At 36.7% G+C, this 20,085-nt stretch overlaps 1 protein-coding gene across 4 annotated transcripts in view; it reads left to right on the forward strand.

Annotated features, from left to right (window-relative positions):
• Positions 1-20,085, forward strand: part of DMXL2 (Dmx like 2) — a 48,224-nt gene that overhangs the window by 26,568 nt on the left and 1,571 nt on the right. The window contains exons 21-43 of one of the 4 annotated variants that reach the window (XM_032699954.1): positions 663-760; positions 923-1,088; positions 2,062-2,326; positions 2,959-4,049; positions 5,198-5,389; positions 6,997-7,073; positions 7,353-7,483; positions 8,188-8,436; positions 10,054-10,235; positions 10,594-10,724; positions 11,212-11,297; positions 11,542-11,743; positions 12,460-12,577; positions 13,377-13,439; positions 13,833-13,919; positions 14,000-14,121; positions 14,771-14,909; positions 15,302-15,362; positions 15,444-15,571; positions 16,665-16,742; positions 17,347-17,438; positions 18,012-18,064; positions 18,811-19,028. In XM_032699954.1, the coding sequence (XP_032555845.1) occupies positions 663-760; positions 923-1,088; positions 2,062-2,326; positions 2,959-4,049; positions 5,198-5,389; positions 6,997-7,073; positions 7,353-7,483; positions 8,188-8,436; positions 10,054-10,235; positions 10,594-10,724; positions 11,212-11,297; positions 11,542-11,743; positions 12,460-12,577; positions 13,377-13,439; positions 13,833-13,919; positions 14,000-14,121; positions 14,771-14,909; positions 15,302-15,362; positions 15,444-15,571; positions 16,665-16,742; positions 17,347-17,438; positions 18,012-18,064; positions 18,811-19,028 (4,029 nt within the window). The remainder of the gene's footprint in view (positions 1-662; positions 761-922; positions 1,089-2,061; positions 2,327-2,958; positions 4,050-5,197; positions 5,390-6,996; positions 7,074-7,352; positions 7,484-8,187; positions 8,437-10,053; positions 10,236-10,593; positions 10,725-11,211; positions 11,298-11,541; positions 11,744-12,459; positions 12,578-13,376; positions 13,440-13,832; positions 13,920-13,999; positions 14,122-14,770; positions 14,910-15,301; positions 15,363-15,443; positions 15,572-16,664; positions 16,743-17,346; positions 17,439-18,011; positions 18,065-18,810; positions 19,029-20,085) is intronic. The other 3 variants (XM_032699956.1, XM_032699957.1, XM_032699958.1) reach the window with 3 other exon arrangements.

The following is a 20,085-nucleotide window of genomic DNA, read 5'->3' on the forward strand; positions in this document are numbered from 1 at the left end:
CTTCCCACAGCTAACAACAAAGTTTAAATCTCATTAAATAATACAAATTTCAGCTTTCTTATAACTTGAGGTTTGATGGATTTGTATAATTGCTACATTTGCTTTGAATTACAACAGGAAATGCAATCTTTAAAATATCTGTGGAACACTACTTACTACTCTACTAAATTTGCAAGTCGTCTAATGAAAAAAATACATTTTTTTAAGTTACAGGAAATCAAAGAATCCAGGAGCAAAACAATTATCCTAGTACTCCAAATCAAATGCAATTACATCTGATTCCTATATAAAACCCAAACTGTTCATTAAGCAAATACTGTTATTAGCTTAAGTATTTTTAAATAATGGCTTGTCAGATGAATTTCACCTAATAGTATTAGTTACTGTAACACTTTTGAAGAAAATATTTTTATTTGCACATTCATAATATCCCACTATTGCTCTCTGCAATAGTGCTGGTCTTCTGACTCTTAAAAGCATTTACAGTAGAGAGCTCTGTTATATATGAGTAAAACATTCTCACAGAAGTTACTTTGTTGGTTTGTAGAGATAATGCAGTCACTAAACCATCCTGCCTGTTAAACAGCTAAAGAACACGAGTTATGTAGGTAAAGGCAACCTTTTGTATTTCCATTAATAATAATAGGCTTTATTTACTACAGGTTGCAAAAGCTTCATTCCAGAGGAACAATGATGCCTTAGATGCTGCACTTTTTTACCTTGCTATGAAGAAAAAGGCAGTGGTGTGGGGTCTGTTCAGGTGAGCTCTGCTAACTGTAAGTTTGATAAAATCTTACTTGAACCAGAAATGCAAAGCAGAATTCATTCAAGATTAGAGTTTAATTTCAAGTAATGTTGCTCAAGTGATAGTATGCTAAGGTTACATAATAAATAGCTGTATACATTGCATTTCTCTATGCAGGTCCCAGCATGATGAAAAGATGACTGCCTTTTTCAGCCACAACTTCAATGAAGATCGATGGCGTAAAGCTGCTTTAAAAAATGCTTTTGCTTTGTTGGGAAAACAACGTTTTGAGCAGTCAGCTGCATTTTTCTTGCTGGCAGGTTCACTAAAAGATGCTATAGAGGTATCTGCTTTTGAGAAATTAAGTTTCAGTTTCTAATTTGACCTATGTAGCTACATCCTTGCACGCTGTTCTCTGATGAAGTTTTCACAAGTTGTGGCAGCACAAAATGGGATGGTATGTCTACACAGGAGCCCCTTGTGCCCTGCAGACATACCATTTACCTCCACACTACTGTGAAAAGTGTCATGGAAGCTGATCTGAAGGCCAGAATAATTGTTCAGATACATCAGTGCTCAGTGGAAGCGCTCTTGGGAATACTAGTAGTGACCTTTCTGGCAAAACTCAGTTTGATCAGCACAGTTAAATTGTAGCAGTGTGTTCAGCCTCTAGCTATTCTGCATGACCTATTGATACTACACTGAGTAGGAAAAGCAGTCAAGAGTTCTCTTGAAGCAGCCCAGGGATCCCTTTTCAGTGGAGCTGTGATGTTCCTTGCCACACGGGAGGTGGGAGCTGTAACCAGGATCATAAGCTAAGCAGTACCTCTCAGGAGAGTATGAGAATTAGAGAATCTTTAGTTATCTTGCCTATTTCTATGCAGTATGTTTGTTTTCACTGGAGAAGGTATTTTCCTCTGAGATGTAATTCTGTAATTTTCACACAAGACAGTGTGAAAAATATCTTACGAGTGATGTAATAACATTAAAGTTGGAGGGTACAATTATACTCCTAGATAGAACAAAAATAGACATTTTTACTTCTGCCATATTAATTTTTTACATGCTGATGTACCACTATGCCTATCACAATTCCTGAAATAGGGAAAAGTACACCTCTTTCCAAACAGAAGAAAATACCTTACTTGGATATAGATTACTTGTCACGTTTTTGACCCAAAGATTAATTTATGCTTTAAAGAACAGATATAATGAGAAAAAAAAAATCTGCTTTGTAAACATATATTGCTATTCACTTTATTTTATAAAACAACCTTTTCCTCATAAAACAACCTTTTCCCCACTGCTTATCATAGGTGTGCCTTGAGAAAATGGAAGACATTCAGCTGGCTATGGTCATTGCTCGTCTGTATGAATCAGAGTTTGAAACCTCTGTCACATACACCTCCATCCTTTATGAAAAGATTTTGGGTTGCCAGAAGGATGGAACCGGGTTTAGTTGTACTAAACTGCATCCTGATCCATTTCTGAGAAGCATTGCATACTGGATAATGAAAGATTACACACGAGCACTGGATACATTATTGGAACAAACACCTAAAGATGATGATGAAAACCCAGGTAAGGAATAACATTAGTGTGTTGGGACAAACTTATTAAGAAAAAGAAGAAATACTAAATAAAAATATAAAAATCTTTTTCCATTTTTTTCTGAGGATTCTCTCCAACCCTCTAACACCAGACTTGGTTCCTGGTGTCAGCTAAGCTCAGGAGGGCTGTCTTTGTTTGATACTTCCTTACAATACTTCTCTAGTACTGCTTGCTGGCTGGTCTTTATTCCAGTGGACTTAAATTCTCATTCTTGCTTCCAGGAATTAGCAGTATTCTAGCAGGATTTCCTATCTCTTCTCTTCAAGATTAATGTTTAAATGACAGGTGTCTACATAGGTTTCATATTACCTTTCTTGGGGAAATCTCTACCTGGCTGATAATCTCAGCTGTGTTTAGGCTTAGTGAATGCAATATAACAGTGAGGCAAATGAGAGAATTTAGTATCTTTCTACTCATTCAGCTCATACCTTTAATCTTTTTGTGGGGAGTAAGTAATTCTTTCATTTTGTTTTGGTAACTAGACCCCAAGCTGTCTATGTTCTTGTGTTTTGGCAAATGTCTAACGCAGGAAATACTGCAAAACAGAATAATACCATTTTAAAGCCATTTTCAAAAGGTGTCTTATCTGTTTGATTCCTTAGTTATCGTCAAATCATGCAACCCTATGGTATTCAGTTTTTACAATTATCTTCGGACCCACCCTTTGCTCATCAGAAGATATTTCAGCTCACCAGAAGGAACCCTGGCCACCTTAGGTCTAACAACTGAGAAAAGCTTTGTGGATAAAATTAATCTTATAGAAAGAAAATTATTCTTCACTACTGCAAATGCTCATTTCAAAGTGGGCTGCCCTGTGCTAGCTCTTGAAGTTCTTTCCAAAATTCCAAAAGTAAGAAAAAAGTCTACTGTAGATGCAGAAAAAGATTTATCCAGTCCTCCTATACAGGATGGTGGTTCAGATTCCAAAGCCCTACAGGATGGTGCTGGAATAGGTGATATAGACTGGTCAAAGCCCATTTCAACTTCCTTTGCTTTGGATAATACTGCTGAATCTTCAGCACAATTTGACTGGAGTCAACCAGCAGTAAAATTTGATGATGAGCCCCTTACTCTTGACTGGGGTGAAGACAAAAATGGGTCAGATGAAGAGGACAAGGATGTTGGTTTAATGATGAAAAAATCCGATTCTAAGAGTGGAGAAGATGAGAGAACCCCAGACACCAGCATGGCACAAACACCACGTGGGGAGGTTTCTGATGCAGGAGACACTGAGGTTGATGTTATTGCTGAACAATTGAAGTTCAGAGCCTGTTTGAAGATCCTTATGACGGAACTGAGGACTTTGGCTACAGGTTACGAAGTGGACGGAGGAAAGCTCAGGTTTCAGCTCTACAATTGGCTTGAAAAAGAGATTGCTGCTATGCATGAAATATGCAACCATGATGCAGGGGACAAAGACTATTGTAAAACCTATACCAAAGTAAATGGGGATCTACTTGACCACGAAGATATTATGGATAAGCCAGATATTGGTTCCTATGAACGGCACCAGATAGAGAGACGGAGGTTACAGGCAAAACGAGAACATGCTGAAAGAAGGAAGTGGTGGCTGCAGAAGAACCAAGCTCTGCTGAGAGTTTTTCTAAGTTACTGTAGTCTTCATGGGGCACAAGGTGGAGGCTTAGCATCTGTAAGAATGGAGCTGAAGTTCTTGCTGCAAGAGTCACAGCAGGTAAAACAAATTCAACTGATTTCTATTCATGAATGTGAACAGTTCCAGACTGTCAGTTATGTCAAATGCCTAAGTCTGTGCCTAGATAGATGCTGCTTGTGTTCTGCAAGCCTAATGATCAAGGTCATTTAATTGTTCTCAGAGGAAGAACTTTGTATCTAACTGTGCTGCTGTTCCACATCTTGATTACTTGGTTCTTAAGAACCTGTTACGTGACACTGAGGATCAGGCTGCTTATGATTGTGGAATATAAAAGTTGCTGTTTATGTTATAGTTGCAGCATTATATCTGTGTTACAATGGCATAATTTTGGTCACAGTATTCTAGGTACCTATATAATAAATCAAATTCACAGTTACTGAAATACAATAAAATCTCATTCCCTACACCTCTGCAAATTGTGCAAGGATGCTACAAGAAATGGGGTTTTAGCTGCAAAGTTCAACAAATAATATAAAGTCAGACAGGGTAGTGCTTTTTTTACTATGTTATGGCATTTTCTACATTTAGTTCATACAAAAAGAGATATTTTATAGCAAATGTAACTAACCTGAGCTACAGCAGATAAGCTGATACTGGGCAAGTAATTTAACATGCTCTAATCCTAGATTTCTCATATTTCAAGTAGAAGCAATAGACAGCTGTTTTGGTGGTACTTGGCTTAGCATTTTAGCATTTTTTAGTACATTCTTAGTACTTTTAAGAATAAAAAAAAGTTCTGTTCATTTCCCCTTGAGAAACTCAGATGAGTGCAAATTTGACTTTGTTACTAAACTCAGACCAGTGAGTATCATGTCAACTTATGCTAATGCAAGTACAGTTTTAGTTAATATCCCTTAATAGACAATCTCAGCACTTCCTAATGAACGACATGAAAGTACTCTTCCTGCACTTAATCAAAAAGCAAACTTGACTATCAGGTCTGAACCTTGTTATTATAGTAAATAAGAACTTACTTTTGACAGTAAAATTCCATCTGTACTGAGTGGACAGGAGTGGAAGAGGACAAATAACCTGTGAAATATATTTAAGATGTAAAATTAGGTAAATAAATAAATTATGTAAATAAAATATGTAAAATTATGTCTATTTCTAAACTTGTTTTTCTCAAAGCAATAATTTTAAATACAGTCTTTTCTTTTAAACAGGAAACTACTGTGAAACAACTTCAGTCTCCACTTCCACTACCCACAACACTACCCTTGCTTTCTGCAAGCATAGCATCCACAAAAACTGTGATAGCTAATCCTGTGCTGTACTTAAACAACCACATTCATGATATTCTTTACACTATCGTGCAGATGAAATCACCACCACATCCTAATGTTGAAGATGTCAAGGTAATGAAAAGCTTTCAGGAGATGCTGAATGATTTATTTTTTTTTTTATAAAATGGGGAGTGAGGATGTGAAAAATAAAATGTAGTGATTGAGCTAATTTTTCAGCACTTACCTTTTTACAATACTGACCTTCTCCTTTAAGTCTGGTGAAGTGAACATGCTGGTTAACCGCTTGCTTTCTGACATCTTTTTGGGTCTAGTTAGTTCCCTTTCATCCAAATTCTGGTTTTTCTCAGGAAACTATTCCAAATGTGAATGTTCATTGAAACACTGAATTCTTGGCTCTTAAAACAGCATGATCATGGAAGTTAACTAATTATTATCATTCTGATCGAATCCTGTAGGGAGACTAATGAAAGTAGAGGTGAGACTGTAAGTTATATTATAGTATTCTATTAATAAAGATACTATAAACCTTACTGTAGTGCAGATTTCCCCAACTGTACGAGGGTTTTTTACAGAATTGTGGTGAAATACTTTATCTAACTGTGTACTTAGGGGTGAATAAAATCTATTCAAATTCAGTAAATACAGGAGGGCAAAAAGCCAAAGAGCATGAGACTAGGACACAGTTAATTAGCAAGAACCTAAATAATTATTTTATATATTTAATGAACATGAATACCAATCTAAATTAATTTGACTAAATGAAAGTAGGGAAAAACAAGAAAGTAAATGGGATGTCCCACTGCAAGGCAGTTAAGTTCTAAAACTGTAACCCAGGCTCATTTATGTCTCATTTTCTCTCTTACATCTTGACTTCTTCTCCATTCTGCATTATGCTACAGCAAGCATCTTTCTTACTCTAAAAACTCATAAATTCTTGAAAGAGAATTCAGAAAGAAGAGCTGACACTTCCTAACTGCAAGACAACCATTTAAATAATTCATAGTTTTAATGTAAGACCTAATATTTGATTAAATGGAAAGATAGTAGGAAAGATAGGAACAAACACAGGGTGAGTTTCAAAAAGTTTACTTTTTTAACATTTTGACAGTACCATTTTCTTCACACTGTGGATTTCATTGAGCTTTCCAAGAAATCCTTGCATTTCTTCTGTTTAAGAACTGGACTGTTTCTGTTGCATTGTGAGGCAAAAATGGAGTTATTCTTGTTACTCCTGGAGACTTACGGAAATTTATAAGCACATAACTGAGGTAAAAAAGAGATTTTAGATAAAATAATTATATAATGACTACACAAATTTTTGTATTTTATGCATATTGAGCAACTATTACTACATTGAACTGCAATGTTATATAGTGCAGCTTCCAGGTACCATTCCATCAAATTCATTATCATAAGAGGACATAGTAATCACTCCTTCAGTGTGCTCATTTACTGCAGCTGTTCTATATTATAATCAAGTTAATTATCTTGACATAATACTAGAAGGTTGTGACTGCCATCAAATTATCTTGAGCAAACAGTTGTGATTTTCTTAGCACTACATTGTAAACTTAAAGTAATGTTCAGTTACTGTTTCTTGCACTTGGTTTAAAACTAGGACAGCCCTGCAGAACACGTTTCCAATGTTCTTTAAAAAGAATTGTAGTTTGATCACATTTTATATAAAACATGTAGCTTATTGGTTCTTTTTATTTTAGGTGTACACACTTCATTCTTTAGCAGCTTCACTTTCTGCATCCATTTATCAAGCACTATGTGACAGCCACAGCTACAGGTAAAGAGGGAAACTTTATCTTACAGTCCTACCTTTGGAGTATACTTTATAAATCCTAAATGGAAATTCTTCCTGCATGTGTCTAAAAAAGGGATTAAATGTTTGTGTGTGGTTATACTTACACAGTTTACAATACATTGCTAGCTTTGATACCCACGATCAGTTTTACACAAATAACACCAACCATTCAGGTTTTGTCAATAAACAATAGGAAAACCTGATGTCACTGTCACTTGGGACACTCACTTTCTCATCAGAAAAAAATGTATTTGTATTTAGCAGCCAAACAGAAGCCAATCAATTTACTGGGATGGTTTACCAAGGACTGCTTTTGAGTGATCGACGCAGGCTGAGGACAGAAAGTATCGAAGAGCATGCAACTCCAAACTCACCTCCTGCTCAGTGGCCTGGTGAGACAAATATAAGGTTATTTTTAGCACCACTGGACCAGCTCCACATTTCAAAATTACTTCACTGTCCTGTAATATGATGTTTCTGATTTAGTTCTCAAATTAATGACAACCTTTAACTTTTTCACGTATCAAAACTAATTAAAATAAACTTTCTATATGGCAGACATCTTGCTTGAAGAAGAAACTGATCTTTAGGATAAAATCAATGATCATTTGTCATTCTAAAATGTTTTCCTCCAGCCTGCCTAACCCCCTAGCAAAGCTATTTCTGTTACCTGTCTCTGCAGTACTGTCTTAAATATATGCTGTAGTTGGTATAGCTATCAGAATAGCTACTTCCAATATATGAGCATAAATTTAGTTTTTTAAGGTGAACTGTAGAAACAGTGCAGGAATTTCATAGGTATGCTGAGCTGCCCATGGTATTGGCAGAGTTCAGTGTAAAGTCCCAGACCCAAGAAGGCTTTTTGTGATTTTGATCTTTATTATTTAAAAAAAACTATTAGCATATTATATATTAGTATGTGTGTATATATATATATTTGTATATACTAAGTATATTTTAGTATGTTTTCTCTGAATAAAAGCATCATGTATTAGTGGATGTTTACCATAAAATGTAGAGGTGAAACACTTCCTTTTTTCCCCGTTTGTCCTCCTACTCATTTAACGCAGAATTTTTCCTCTTTTTCTCTTTGCAGGCGTGAGTTCGCTTATCAATCTGTTGAGTTCAGCTCAGGATGAAGATCAGCCAAAGCTCAACATCCTCCTTTGTGAAGCTGTGGTAGCTGTCTACCTGAGCCTCCTCATCCACGCCCTTGCAACCAATTCCTGCAACGAGTTGTTCCGACTGGCCGCCCACCCTTTGAACAGTCGCATGTGGGCGGCTGTTTTTGGTGGGGGAGTGAAGCTTCTTGTCAAACCTCGGAGGCAGTCGGAAAATATTCCAGGTACATCCTTCTCTGAAGGTCATACTAATGATTTGCATTTTATACCTTTTAGTAGCCTGGTAGGAAAGGTTTCTTTCCTTTTAAAGGCCGAAACCAAGCAAGCAGGATTTAAGAATATACTGGCAAGAAAACTGTTACATTAACTAAAAAGCAGAAAGGAATATTAGCCTTGCAGTTGTCGTTTGTAATGGCACCCAGCACATTTTAAATTTACCATAAAACCTGTACAGTTGTTATATTACTAATATTACTATTAGATGCTTACTTATAACCTTTCCAGGACATTCGGGCATGATTTTTAGTGAAAAAACGGACTATATAAATCAGTGTTAATACCTCTGGGGTTCTGGTTGTGAGATGAGTGTTACTGTTTAATGACTGCAGTAAGTTGGAAACAGTATTTCTGAAACCAGTTTCTATAGCAAGGTAGGATTTCACCTAGCACAAACCACAGAGGAGAAATATCAACTTCATCTGTCAGAAAAACAGATTATGCATATGTAAGCTCCAGCTAACCCCAGGATTTTTACAAAGACAGATGAGCAAGTCTTAATATACTGCTTGAGGAAAAGCAAAAATGGAGATTAAATTCAGGCTCTGAAGACAAAGAAAAATACAACCATTTGTTATAGGACTTCACACTGCAGCAATACTGCAAATCACGTCACATAAACTTTCAAATCAACAATAGGCTTGAAGGTTATGCAAAAATTAGACATTCCATATCCAACATATAAACCCAAATAGCAGTAAGGCATTGCACCATTATAAGTATGCACAACAGGTTTTTGTCAGTCATGGAATGACTTAAACTCATTTAGGGCAGTTATTTTCACAAGGTGTTAATATGAATAAGTTATATAAGTTGTGTTTATTTGAGATGTATTCTGTTTTCCTTTAACCTACAAGCTGCTACAGCTTCTGATGTTTCAGAGGATGGTAACGAAGGTTTGTAAAGACTTGCAGTGTAGATGAGTGTTGGTAGTGGCTTTTTGGGAAAAAAAAAAAGTTTTTAAGTATCTAGTTCCCTTGTAATAAAGTAAGTGTGATCTTCAATGTTGCCTGGCCAATAAGACTTCAAAGAACAAATTCCTCAATAAAATTTTGGTAAGTGTTATGGCATTTTAAATCATAACAATTTAAAATAGACTTCAGGTGTCAAAAAGCCTGTCTCTATTCAAATTTTCTTCTCTATCTTAAGAGTTCCTTGGCATATATCTTGATAACTACTGCTAATAGTGCAGCTTACTGTTTAGTGATATTTTATATATTACTTTCTTTCTCAACAAAATTTCTGAGTTTCTTAATTTCTTTCTTGAGAAATTTTTAGATAAAAGATTTTTTCTTAAAAGGTACATGTCCTGAGAACTTAATCCAGTATATAAATGTAAAATAAAATGTACTTCTCATAATATGTCCAGTGTCTAAATGCCACAGTTATTGAATTTATCGTAAGTGAACTTTTTTATGATTACACTTACTTTATTTAGGCTGCCTTTGATTCTGAGTCAGTAGAAATTAGTACCAATAACAGTGGTGTTAGTTGCTTCAGTTACAAAATACAGCCATTTTAAAGATGCAGTATTAATATCAGCTTTTTTAATGACCTGAATGTAGCACCTCCTCTTCCATCAGAAGAAATGGATAAACATCGCCGCCGGTTTAATATGAGAATGCTGGTGCCAGGAAGGCCAGTGAAAGACAGCAACGTACCACCACCTGTACCTGCAGAAAGACCCTCTTACAAAGAAAAGTTTATTCCTCCAGAACTCAGCATGTGGGACTATTTTATGGCAAAGGTAATTTAAAATGGAAAACAAAAGTTACGGTTCATAAAAGGATATTACTTCCATTAAGTTTTAAAGGATAAAAATAATGTGAAAATTCTGCGTGCTCTTTCTTGTAAGATGCAGAATATTATCTTTGTAATAAAAGATGAAGAGCCTACAAGTCTATTACTTCACCTTCAAAACATGTCTCTTATCAATGACAGAGATTAACACTTTTCCCCTTGCTATTTGGTTATACTATCAGGAAATTTATTTATAGGTTAAATTGCTGACATTTAAACTCAATGACAGTGATAATTGAAATAAGAGTTGAATATTAAAAAATCAGAAAATAGCTTTTATAGCAGACTTTTACTTTGCATTGCAGCCATTTCTTCCTTTATCAGACAGTGGTGTTATATATGATTCTGATGAAAGCATTCACAGTGATGAGGAGGAGGATGACGCTTTCCTCTCTGATGTACAGATCCAGGAACACACAGATGCCAATTCTTACAGGTTAGCAGAAATTGTCAGTGTTTTAGAACAGTTACGTCATGTGCTTATCTTTGCTTCCAAATCTAAAAAAAAATACAGGTCTTCAGCACCATCCAGTTTTAAGTCAAATAACTTTAGTACTGTGGGTAGATTTATCTGTGGCAATGGGATTACCGAAGTGACAGATTCTCATCACAGTTTCCCATTTACTTACCAAAAAAAAAAAGGGATTAGGAAGTCAAAGCTGTGTGGTTTGTGTTTTTTTGGGGAAGGGAAAACAAATAAGAAACCCCTATCTTCATTTTTAAGACACAAAGAGCATAAGGTACCCCAATGCCAGCTCCAAAACAATGTTTTAGGCTACTGGTTCAAGCATGTAGGTTTTGAATAAGGTGTAGATTAAATAAAACACATCTACACTGTTACTCTAACCCTGACTGAAGAAAAATATTCTGTAGATAGCTCTTAATGTTATTTTAACATAACTAAATCTATTCTTTTTATGCAGCTGGGCTCTTCTACATCTAACAATGGTAAAATTAGTTCTGCACAACATTAAGAATTTCTTTCCCATTGCTGGTCTGGAATTCACTGGTACGTTAAATCCTGCTTTACATTTTATTTTTCTGTATATGTGGCTCTCTGTAAGACTTTGCTTTTTAGTTTTAATTTTAAATTTTAAATAACTAAATACCTTATTTTTTACAATAGCCAGCACATACATTTCCTTTCAGGTTTATTTTTTTGGATGGCTGTATTATTCTGGGGTTTTTATACACACCATAACTTAGATTATTTTTTGTCTCTTAAGTCTTAATTGAATAATATTTCTGTTTAGATCTGCCTGTAACATCACCACTGGGCATTGCTGTAATAAAAAATTTGGAACACTGGGAACAGATTCTTCAAGACAGAATGGACCAATTTGAAGGCCCACCACCAAACTACATCAATACTTACCCCAGTGACCTTGGTGTGGGTGCAGGACCAGCTATTCTCCGCAACAAAGCAATGATTGAACCTGAAAATACACCGTTCAAGTAAGTATTGTTTTCTTAGCAAAGACACCTTCTCTGATCACAGAAATTCTAAAGAGTATTTCCTACTAATGTTAAACATGGCAGCCAGGAGGGCCAACTGTGTCCTGGGGGACATCAGGCACAGCATTGCTGGGCAAGGGAGGGGATTGTCCCACTCTGCTCTGCACTGGGGTGGCCTCACCTGGAATATTATGGCAGTTTTGGGTATCACAGTGTAGAAAGGATATAAAGCTATTAGAGAGTGTTCAAAGGAGGCCAATGAGGATGCTGAAGGGCCTTTAGGGGAAGCCGTATGAGGAGCGGCTGAGGGCACTTGGTCTGTTCAGCCTGGAGAAGAGGAGACTGAGAGGAGACCTCATTGCAGCTACAACTTCCTTGTGAGGGGAAGAGGAGGGGCACTGATGCCCTCTCTGTGGTGAGCAGAGACAGGACCCAAGGGAACAGCATGAAGCTGAGTCAGGGAAGGTTTAAGTTGGATATCAGGAAAAGTTTCTTCACCCAGAGGATGGTTTGGTGCTGGAACAGGTGCCCCGGAGCAGTGGTCACAGCACCAGCCCTGTCTTGAGTTCAAGAAGTGTTTGGACAATGCTCTCAGGCACACAGTGTGACTCTCGGGGCTGTCCTGTGCAGGGCCAGAAGTTAGACTTTGATGATCCTGATGGGTCCCTTCCAACTTAGCATATTCTCTGTTTCTTTCCTCCTTCTATTTTATCCAGATCAAAGGATTACTCAGCTCTTCCAGCAAAAAGGCTCTGGCATTTTCTTGTGAAGCAAGAACTTCTTCAGGAGACTTTCATAAGATATATATTCACAAAGAAAAGAAAGCAGAGTGAGGTAAACAAAGGATGTAACTTTTCTTAAAAAGAAACTTCAATTATAACTGTTCCTCAGTCTCCCCAGTATTTATTTTTTTCTTTCCATTTTTCGTTAACATTTCGGTTTCCTTTCTTTCATTTAAAAGTGTTTGGATTTTTTTTTCAAAATCAACGTGACTGCCATGTTGTTGATTGGAATATCAACTGAACAGAATATATGTAGACAAGACATAGCTCACCTTTATGTATCTGAATACTGTCCTAATAAACAGAACATTTGTGATAATGGTAATAAGCAAAGGAATTTGAATATTCATGTAATATTTTTTTGGTGTGTCATACAGAAAAAGAAATTTAAATGCACTATTAATTTGTGTATATGTATATATGCATGAGTAATATATACATATAAGAGTAATATTATATAGTAATATATAATATGGGGCTTTACAAATTGTACCAGTTACAGCTGCTGTAAGTTCTAACTGAAAACTTAAACCAACACATAACTATCATGGGAAATAAGTATATGATGTAGTATCTTTAAGAATTCCTGTAAGTATGGAGTTTGTGTGTGTATTACTCCTCCATTTATTTACTATATCATACATCTTGTGTTCATCTAGGAGGCATTACATTTTAAGTGAGTTTGTTTAGATTCCTGTCTTAGTTTCTGTGCCTTTTATAAAAAGTTAAAAATACATTTGTCATCATTTACTGACAGAGTGGCCTTTAAAATCTAGTTTGGAATGTTTCATTCTTTTTTTATATTTGTTTGTGCATGTGTTTTGTGTTTGTGACTGTGTGATGTTATGTAGTCTGTAGAAGATCGTGTGGAGCAGGTCAAACAAAACTGCGTAGCAGAAGATCACAAAAACAAGGTAGTATCCCTTCTCCCAAACCTCTAGCACATTCTTAAAAGTTCTGTGGAACTGGCTTTCTTTCTCTAATGTGACTAACAGAAGCTGTATGTTCTGTGTAGTCTGTGTGGCAGGCTTTTAATCACTGAACTAACTTCAGATGTCCTGATAATTGGGATGAGTGAACACCTCGTAAATAGTGTTGCACACACAACTTCTGTTTCTTACGCTCAAACACAACTTTTGGCTTCTAGACCACCAAAGAGTATGAGAAGTCTAAAGTTTAGCTTCCGAAACAATGCTGAGGCCACTGAACTTTTCTTGCATGAATTTTGTATAGATTTTTGCACTCTGAATGTACCGCTACAAAATGGATTTTCATGCTAACTGAAGTTTTTTATAAATGTTTTGTAGGTTGAAGCAGATCTTGGCTACCCTGGAGGAAAAGCAAAAATCATTCACAAAGAATCAGATATGATAATGGCATTTGCAGTTAACAAGGTAAGCCTCAAGTACTACAAGAAGTGTAATAAAAAGATCCTAATTATAGTTAGTATAAATTTTGTATTTGTGCTGCATAGGCAAACAGCAATGAAATTGTTTTGGCATCTACACATGATGTTCAAGAACTTGATATTTCAGCTCTACTGGCTGCTCAGTCGTTTATATGGATTGGGGAAGAATATGACAGAGAATCTAAAAGGTAGGATTGTTTCTTTGTGCTTATATTAATAAGAGTATTGGTTTACTGTGAGGCTGAATATATAATACCTGTGTAGGCACAAATGGAACCTACCAAAAAAGTTATTTACTCTTCTTCAGTAAGTTTCAGGTTGCTTTACAAATGGGTGAGGGAACGCAAGAGAATAATTAATGTCTTTAGGCACGTTTGCACTGCGCAGTGAAGTCAAATTCCATGGTGCATAAGCTAATAAAGGAATACCTTAGAAACACTGTAGTTCTCTTGCATCATTTCAGTGTGGAGGGTAGTTGTGGTGGCTGATGCTGGTTGTATAATACAGCAGCCTGGATTACTGTCTGCTCCATTACTGTGCTGAGATCTGTGAGCACTCCTCTGTACCACGTTCCCTTGCACGCTGCACACACAGGTCAGGATATTCTTCTCAAGAGAGCTTATATCCTTATATTAGGATCATCTCTTGAGATGAAAAATGGATAGCTTTGGAGTATTTGGAAGGAATTTGTACTATGTAAGTGGAGGAATTATCAATTTACAGTCTTATTATATTCATTTCCTCTACCCACTGCCCTTAGGCTCTTGACAAATAAGCAAAGAGCATTAGAAGCAGAGAAACATTTGTTTAAAGCAGAACACTGCTGTTCTTTCACAGTTCTGATGACATTGACTTCCGTGGTTCCACCACAACACTCACTCAGTCAACTGCCCCATCGTTTGGAGTGAGTCAGATACAACCATCTCCATCTATGCCATGGTTGGGCACTGGTCAAACCAGCACTGGAGCTGGTGTGGTAAGTACTTTTTTGTGCATGCAACTCAGGAGAGCATCACTTCTTTTGTGTGTTGTTTAGCAGAGAGACCTAGTGTGCATTAGTCATCTTACTGTTAATTTAATGTTGGCATAAAAGGCCAGTAGTGACCAATAACTGGCCAAAAACAAGGCCAAACTAAGCATTTTCTTGTGTACTGTGGCACAGAATTACTGTGATACAGAAAACAAGGGTACAATCAGGCTTTTTTTCTTTCTTATGGGAGCTTTGATGTAGGACCATGCAAATAATGTTAGTTTAACAAACGTTTTTTAGCTGGGGGACACTCACCATGTAGTAGTATAAACAAAACTGAAGAGTCTGTTTGTGTGTTTTTTCAAAATTATTCTGATTTTTCTTTGTTTTATATTAAGCTTATTAAAAGAAATCTGAATAACGTCAAGAGAATGGCTTCACATCCAGTCCACCAGTATTGTAAGTGAATCACACTTACTAGTATGGGATAAACAATTTTCTACAAAACACTGTGGTATTAATGAACATCTTTCATCTTAGACCTTACAGGAGCACAGGACGGCAGCGTTCGAATGTTCGAATGGACAAGACCACAGCAGCTGGTTTGCTTCCGACAGGCTGGGAATGCCAGGGTCACGAGGATGTATTTCAATTCCCAGGGCAATAAGGTGAGTACAACATTTAGGGGCTTTGGGGGGATGTTGAGTGACCTCTAACTCAGTTGAAACTGGTGACATGCAGAACCTCCAATGATGTCCTCCAATGAGGACATGAGCAGTATCATTCATTTTGTCTGCATGTGCGAGCTTTGTAACAAACACTGACCCTTGTTCTCCTTTCTCTTCTGTCACTTCACACTGCTATCCCATATCCCATTTGCTGCATTTTCACACCTTTTATTCTTTCTGTTCTGAAATCTGTGTTCCCATGTGGTAAGCTTTTTAAATTAAATATTTAAAAAAACTATTGGGCATCCTTATTTTATAGAAGCACACTTGTATCAGTAATAGAATCGTAGAATCGTTAAGGTTGGAAAAGACCTCAAAGATTGTCAAGTTAAATGTAATTTAAACTGATTTTACAATTGTGTTTTGATTGTGTTTTGAGATATTGCAGTCTTACCATCACATGGGAATCAATCTTAAGTCAGAAATTGAGATGTACTAGTTGTCGCCGTGCTTCACACAGAGGTCACTCAGGTGGGACTCGTGAAACCCAACTAAAAGGAGAAAATATAAAAAATAATTCTAAATATTTCTAAAATTATGTTGTAAAATACAGAATATGCTGTGTGGGATATACAGTATAATATAACTGTCATTTTACCATTCATGATAGAGCCCAGTCCTTCCACAATTGTCCTCATCATGCTTTTGTGATATGTCATGTATTTTCCTTTTTTAAGCATTTTCAAGTAGAGTCATGGAGTAATGATGCCTGTGTAAGCCTTAGCATTTAACATTAGGATTTGAAAGAGAAGCTTCCATGCTTACAAAGCCTCCATTTCCAGAAAGAGTTACGTATGCAGGAGAGCATCAATCCTTAAATAATCATTAAACAATCAGCACTGAACTCACTTGGCTTCTACACTATTTTTTTGTACCTGACCATCACTGTTGTTGATATTCCATTTACAGGTGAAGGTTTGGTGGTTTAGGTGGTTTTTTTCCTGAAGTTGGCAGTTTACTATTATTAATTATTATGAAGTAAACATCCAGTAACCAGTACATTATGATAATAAATGCAGTTCATTCCTTGCAGTGTGGTGTTGCTGATGGTGAAGGTTTTCTAAGTATTTGGCAAGTAAACCAAACCACCTCAAATCCTAAACCCTATCTGGTAAGTAAACAGAATTAATTTTTTTCTTATTACAGAGGAAAGGGAAGTCTCTGAGACTTCAGACAGGCTAAGAGTGTATATGACTTTACTGAGACATTTTTTATTTTGCTGCTTTTTACTTGGCATACTTTGTCAAAACAACTATAGAGTGCCAGTAGTACATCTCTGGAAAACTAATTGCACAATAACCGTAAGCTGCAGTGTAATTTACAAATACTACTTCAGCATTACCCTTGATTAAATTAAAAATCAGAGCTACAAGTAATGACTTTACAACCCCAAAACTTAGTGGAAATACACTCTTCAATTCTTTTCACTACTTCTTAACAGTCCATGAAAACCATGCTTAATTTGAAATTCAGGCTGTTGTCATACACTATATTGTGGATTTGCTAAAGGTCACTAATTTTAGTATCTTTTTATTTTATACTGGATTTTTAATCCGTTGTTTCATTCTCTGAGGTTTCAAACTGTCAGTTTTGAGCTTTGTGTAAAAGACTGCTTGTGTTTTGCTATCACTGACATCAGAGTCATAGTAGTAACTTTTGATGCAAACAACATCTGGTAAGATTGCACCTTTTTTGTTTGTTTTGTTTTTTAATAGAGTTGGCAGTGCCACAGTAAAACCACAAGTGACTTTGCATTTATAACCTCTTCAAGCCTAGTTGCTACATCGGGACAATCCAATGATAACAGGTGTGTTTAAAGAAACAATGAGGAATTTCACCAAAACTACCTGTTCATCTCCATTAATGTGGTAGCTCTTGGGCATTAATGTGACTGACGTTCTAAGACTCAGTGTTCTAAGCTTTGTTACAGCTTGAACTTCCCAGATGATTTCTTTGAACATCATTCTTTCAGTTACTTGCTTCCCAAATGTAATTTTTGTGAGGAGTGGTCAATAGTTAACCAGTTTTTTCAAGTTGTATTCCAAATGCAGTGTGATGTGATGCCGTTGCTGGAGGGAGAAATATATTCAGCAAAGAGGACAATTCTTTTTGTCCAAAAAGAAAAACTTCTATAATGTCTTGGTACAGCCTGGGGTTGGTACACAGCTTAAAGGCAGAACATATAGTTCCACTAAAAAGCATAAAAGAGCAGAGAAAGGAATTAAATGATCTTAGTTCTTTGCATATGTTCTCCAATGACTGCAGAGTGTCAAGAGCTGCTTGTTCAGTTTTACCTTCTAGACTGACATAAAATGTGAGTCATGTCACCCCATGAATCACTTAGTAACAGGCCATAATGACTTTCTTTTCTGCCCCTCAGAAATGTGTGCCTCTGGGACACTTTGGTTTCATCTGGTAACAGTCTTATACATGGTAAGTACTGCAGTGAAAATTAAACCTCTGCTTCTTACTGACTAAGGAAACACAGCTTGTGAATGTATTTGGTGCAAAGGAAAAAACCTTTACTGGGGAACAGGTCCAAGTATGTATTGCATAGGGAAGCATGAACCAGAACTGGTACTATGTATTCTCTAGCATGGTGTTAATCTCCTCTATATAGAAAAGTCATAGGTCATAGAACCATGCAAAGGTTTGGCTTGGAAAGGACCTTAAAAATCATCCCTTTCCAACCCCCCTGCCATGAGCAGGGACACTTTCCACTAGACCAGGTTTCTAAGCACCCAATCCATTCTGGCCTTGAACACTTCCAGAGATGGGAGAGTCCATGAGGTCATAAATAAAGCTCCTTTTATGACAGTATTAATAAAGTCTAAAATATCTCAGTACAGTCCTGAAAACAAAACCTGACAGCAGACTAATTAAGGTTGCATTATCAAACTCTTATGCTTTCACTTAAACTGGCACTTAATTAATATATCTCAAATTATAAATTCAGCTATGTATCTGTATTCTAAAATAAATTAGACTGCATATCATATCTTCTTGTGCATTAGATCTAGATAGCTCTTATGTCAGCTGATAAGGCAGTACCTATATGAAGGAATGTATCTGTAAAATTAAAAAATATTCAGATAATAATTTATAGAAGAAATGCTTCTTAAGTTTGAAAGCTACTTACAGTTTCAAGTCTATTGAATTCTGACATCCTTCTTCTTCAGCCTTCACTTGTCATGACCACGGTGCCACAGTACTTCAGTATGCACCCAAGCATCAACTGCTAATTTCTGGAGGTAGGAAGGGATATATCTGCATCTTTGACATCAGGCAGAGGCAAATCCTTTTTACCTTCCAAGCCCACGAGTCGGCTGTTAAGGCCCTTGCCCTGGATCCTTCTGAGGACTATTTTGTCACAGGCTCAGCAGAAGGCAACATGAAGGTAAGGGATGGGAGAAGCTGAGTTCTATTGGAGAGGGTTGAGCTGAAGTAGTGTATTGTCATATGTTGATCAGCATGTTGCAAATAGCCAGATAAATGCAGTAACAAGACAAAAACAAACCCAAAAAACCCAAACCTCCACTTGATATACAGGATGTTTGCCTTATGTTTATAATATAAACTTAAATATACTAGTAGCCTTCTAAAGCAAGTAGGTTTTGTCCTCCTCTAAATATTAGTCCTTTTAAAGTTGTGAGACTGAATTTTAAGTGGATAAAGCAAAGTGCATGGTTCTGAAATCTTAGCTTTGTTTTTCCCTCTCTCTTAAAAATGTTCTGGTTTTGCCTTTGGACATTTCTTTGTAACACAGGGGGCGCTCAGTAGCTTCAACATTGTGTAAAGTTTCTGTAACACCAAGTTGTATTTTTTCTCTTGATGTCCCAGACAACTACTAAGATGTCAGAGTAGTAAGAAACAAACATCAACATCAAAACAAAAAAACCAAACCAGAAATACAGTCCCTGTTTTAAAGGGCTCTTTTCATGAATACTAAAGGAAGGAAATACAAGAACATGATAAGGAGAAGGAGGAAAAGATTTCTTTCCTTTTAGCTGGGCTGCTAAGTGTTTAGTAGGTGCTTTCTGTGCCTCTGCACAGATTGTGGCCTGGCCTTAATGAGGGCTCCTGCTGCTTAGGACACAACACACAGCCGTGCTTCCTATGACTCTGCATGCTTAATAATTGTGAAGCTTACTCCCTGCAGCATTCCTTAGCAGGAAAGCGCTTCCAGCAGCTGGAAAGCTGTCCATAGACATCTTGGATGAAAATGCAACCTTATTTCTGCAGCTTTCATGAGGGGAAGCTGGGAGTAGGACGCTGATCAGGTGCCACAGGGCAGCTTCACCCTGCCCAGTGACCAGCTGGTCCACGCTAAGGTAGCCTTACACTGCATCAAGAGCCTCCCAAGAGTCTTGGACTTGTAGTAATTGTTGCTACTAGACAACAACAAATATCCTTTATCTTTGCTGAATAGCATTTAGAACAACCAGAATCTGAAA

Source organism: Chiroxiphia lanceolata, chromosome 12, assembly GCF_009829145.1.
Source record: "Chiroxiphia lanceolata isolate bChiLan1 chromosome 12, bChiLan1.pri, whole genome shotgun sequence".
In the NCBI taxonomy this organism is placed as follows: Eukaryota; Metazoa; Chordata; class Aves; order Passeriformes; family Pipridae; genus Chiroxiphia; species Chiroxiphia lanceolata.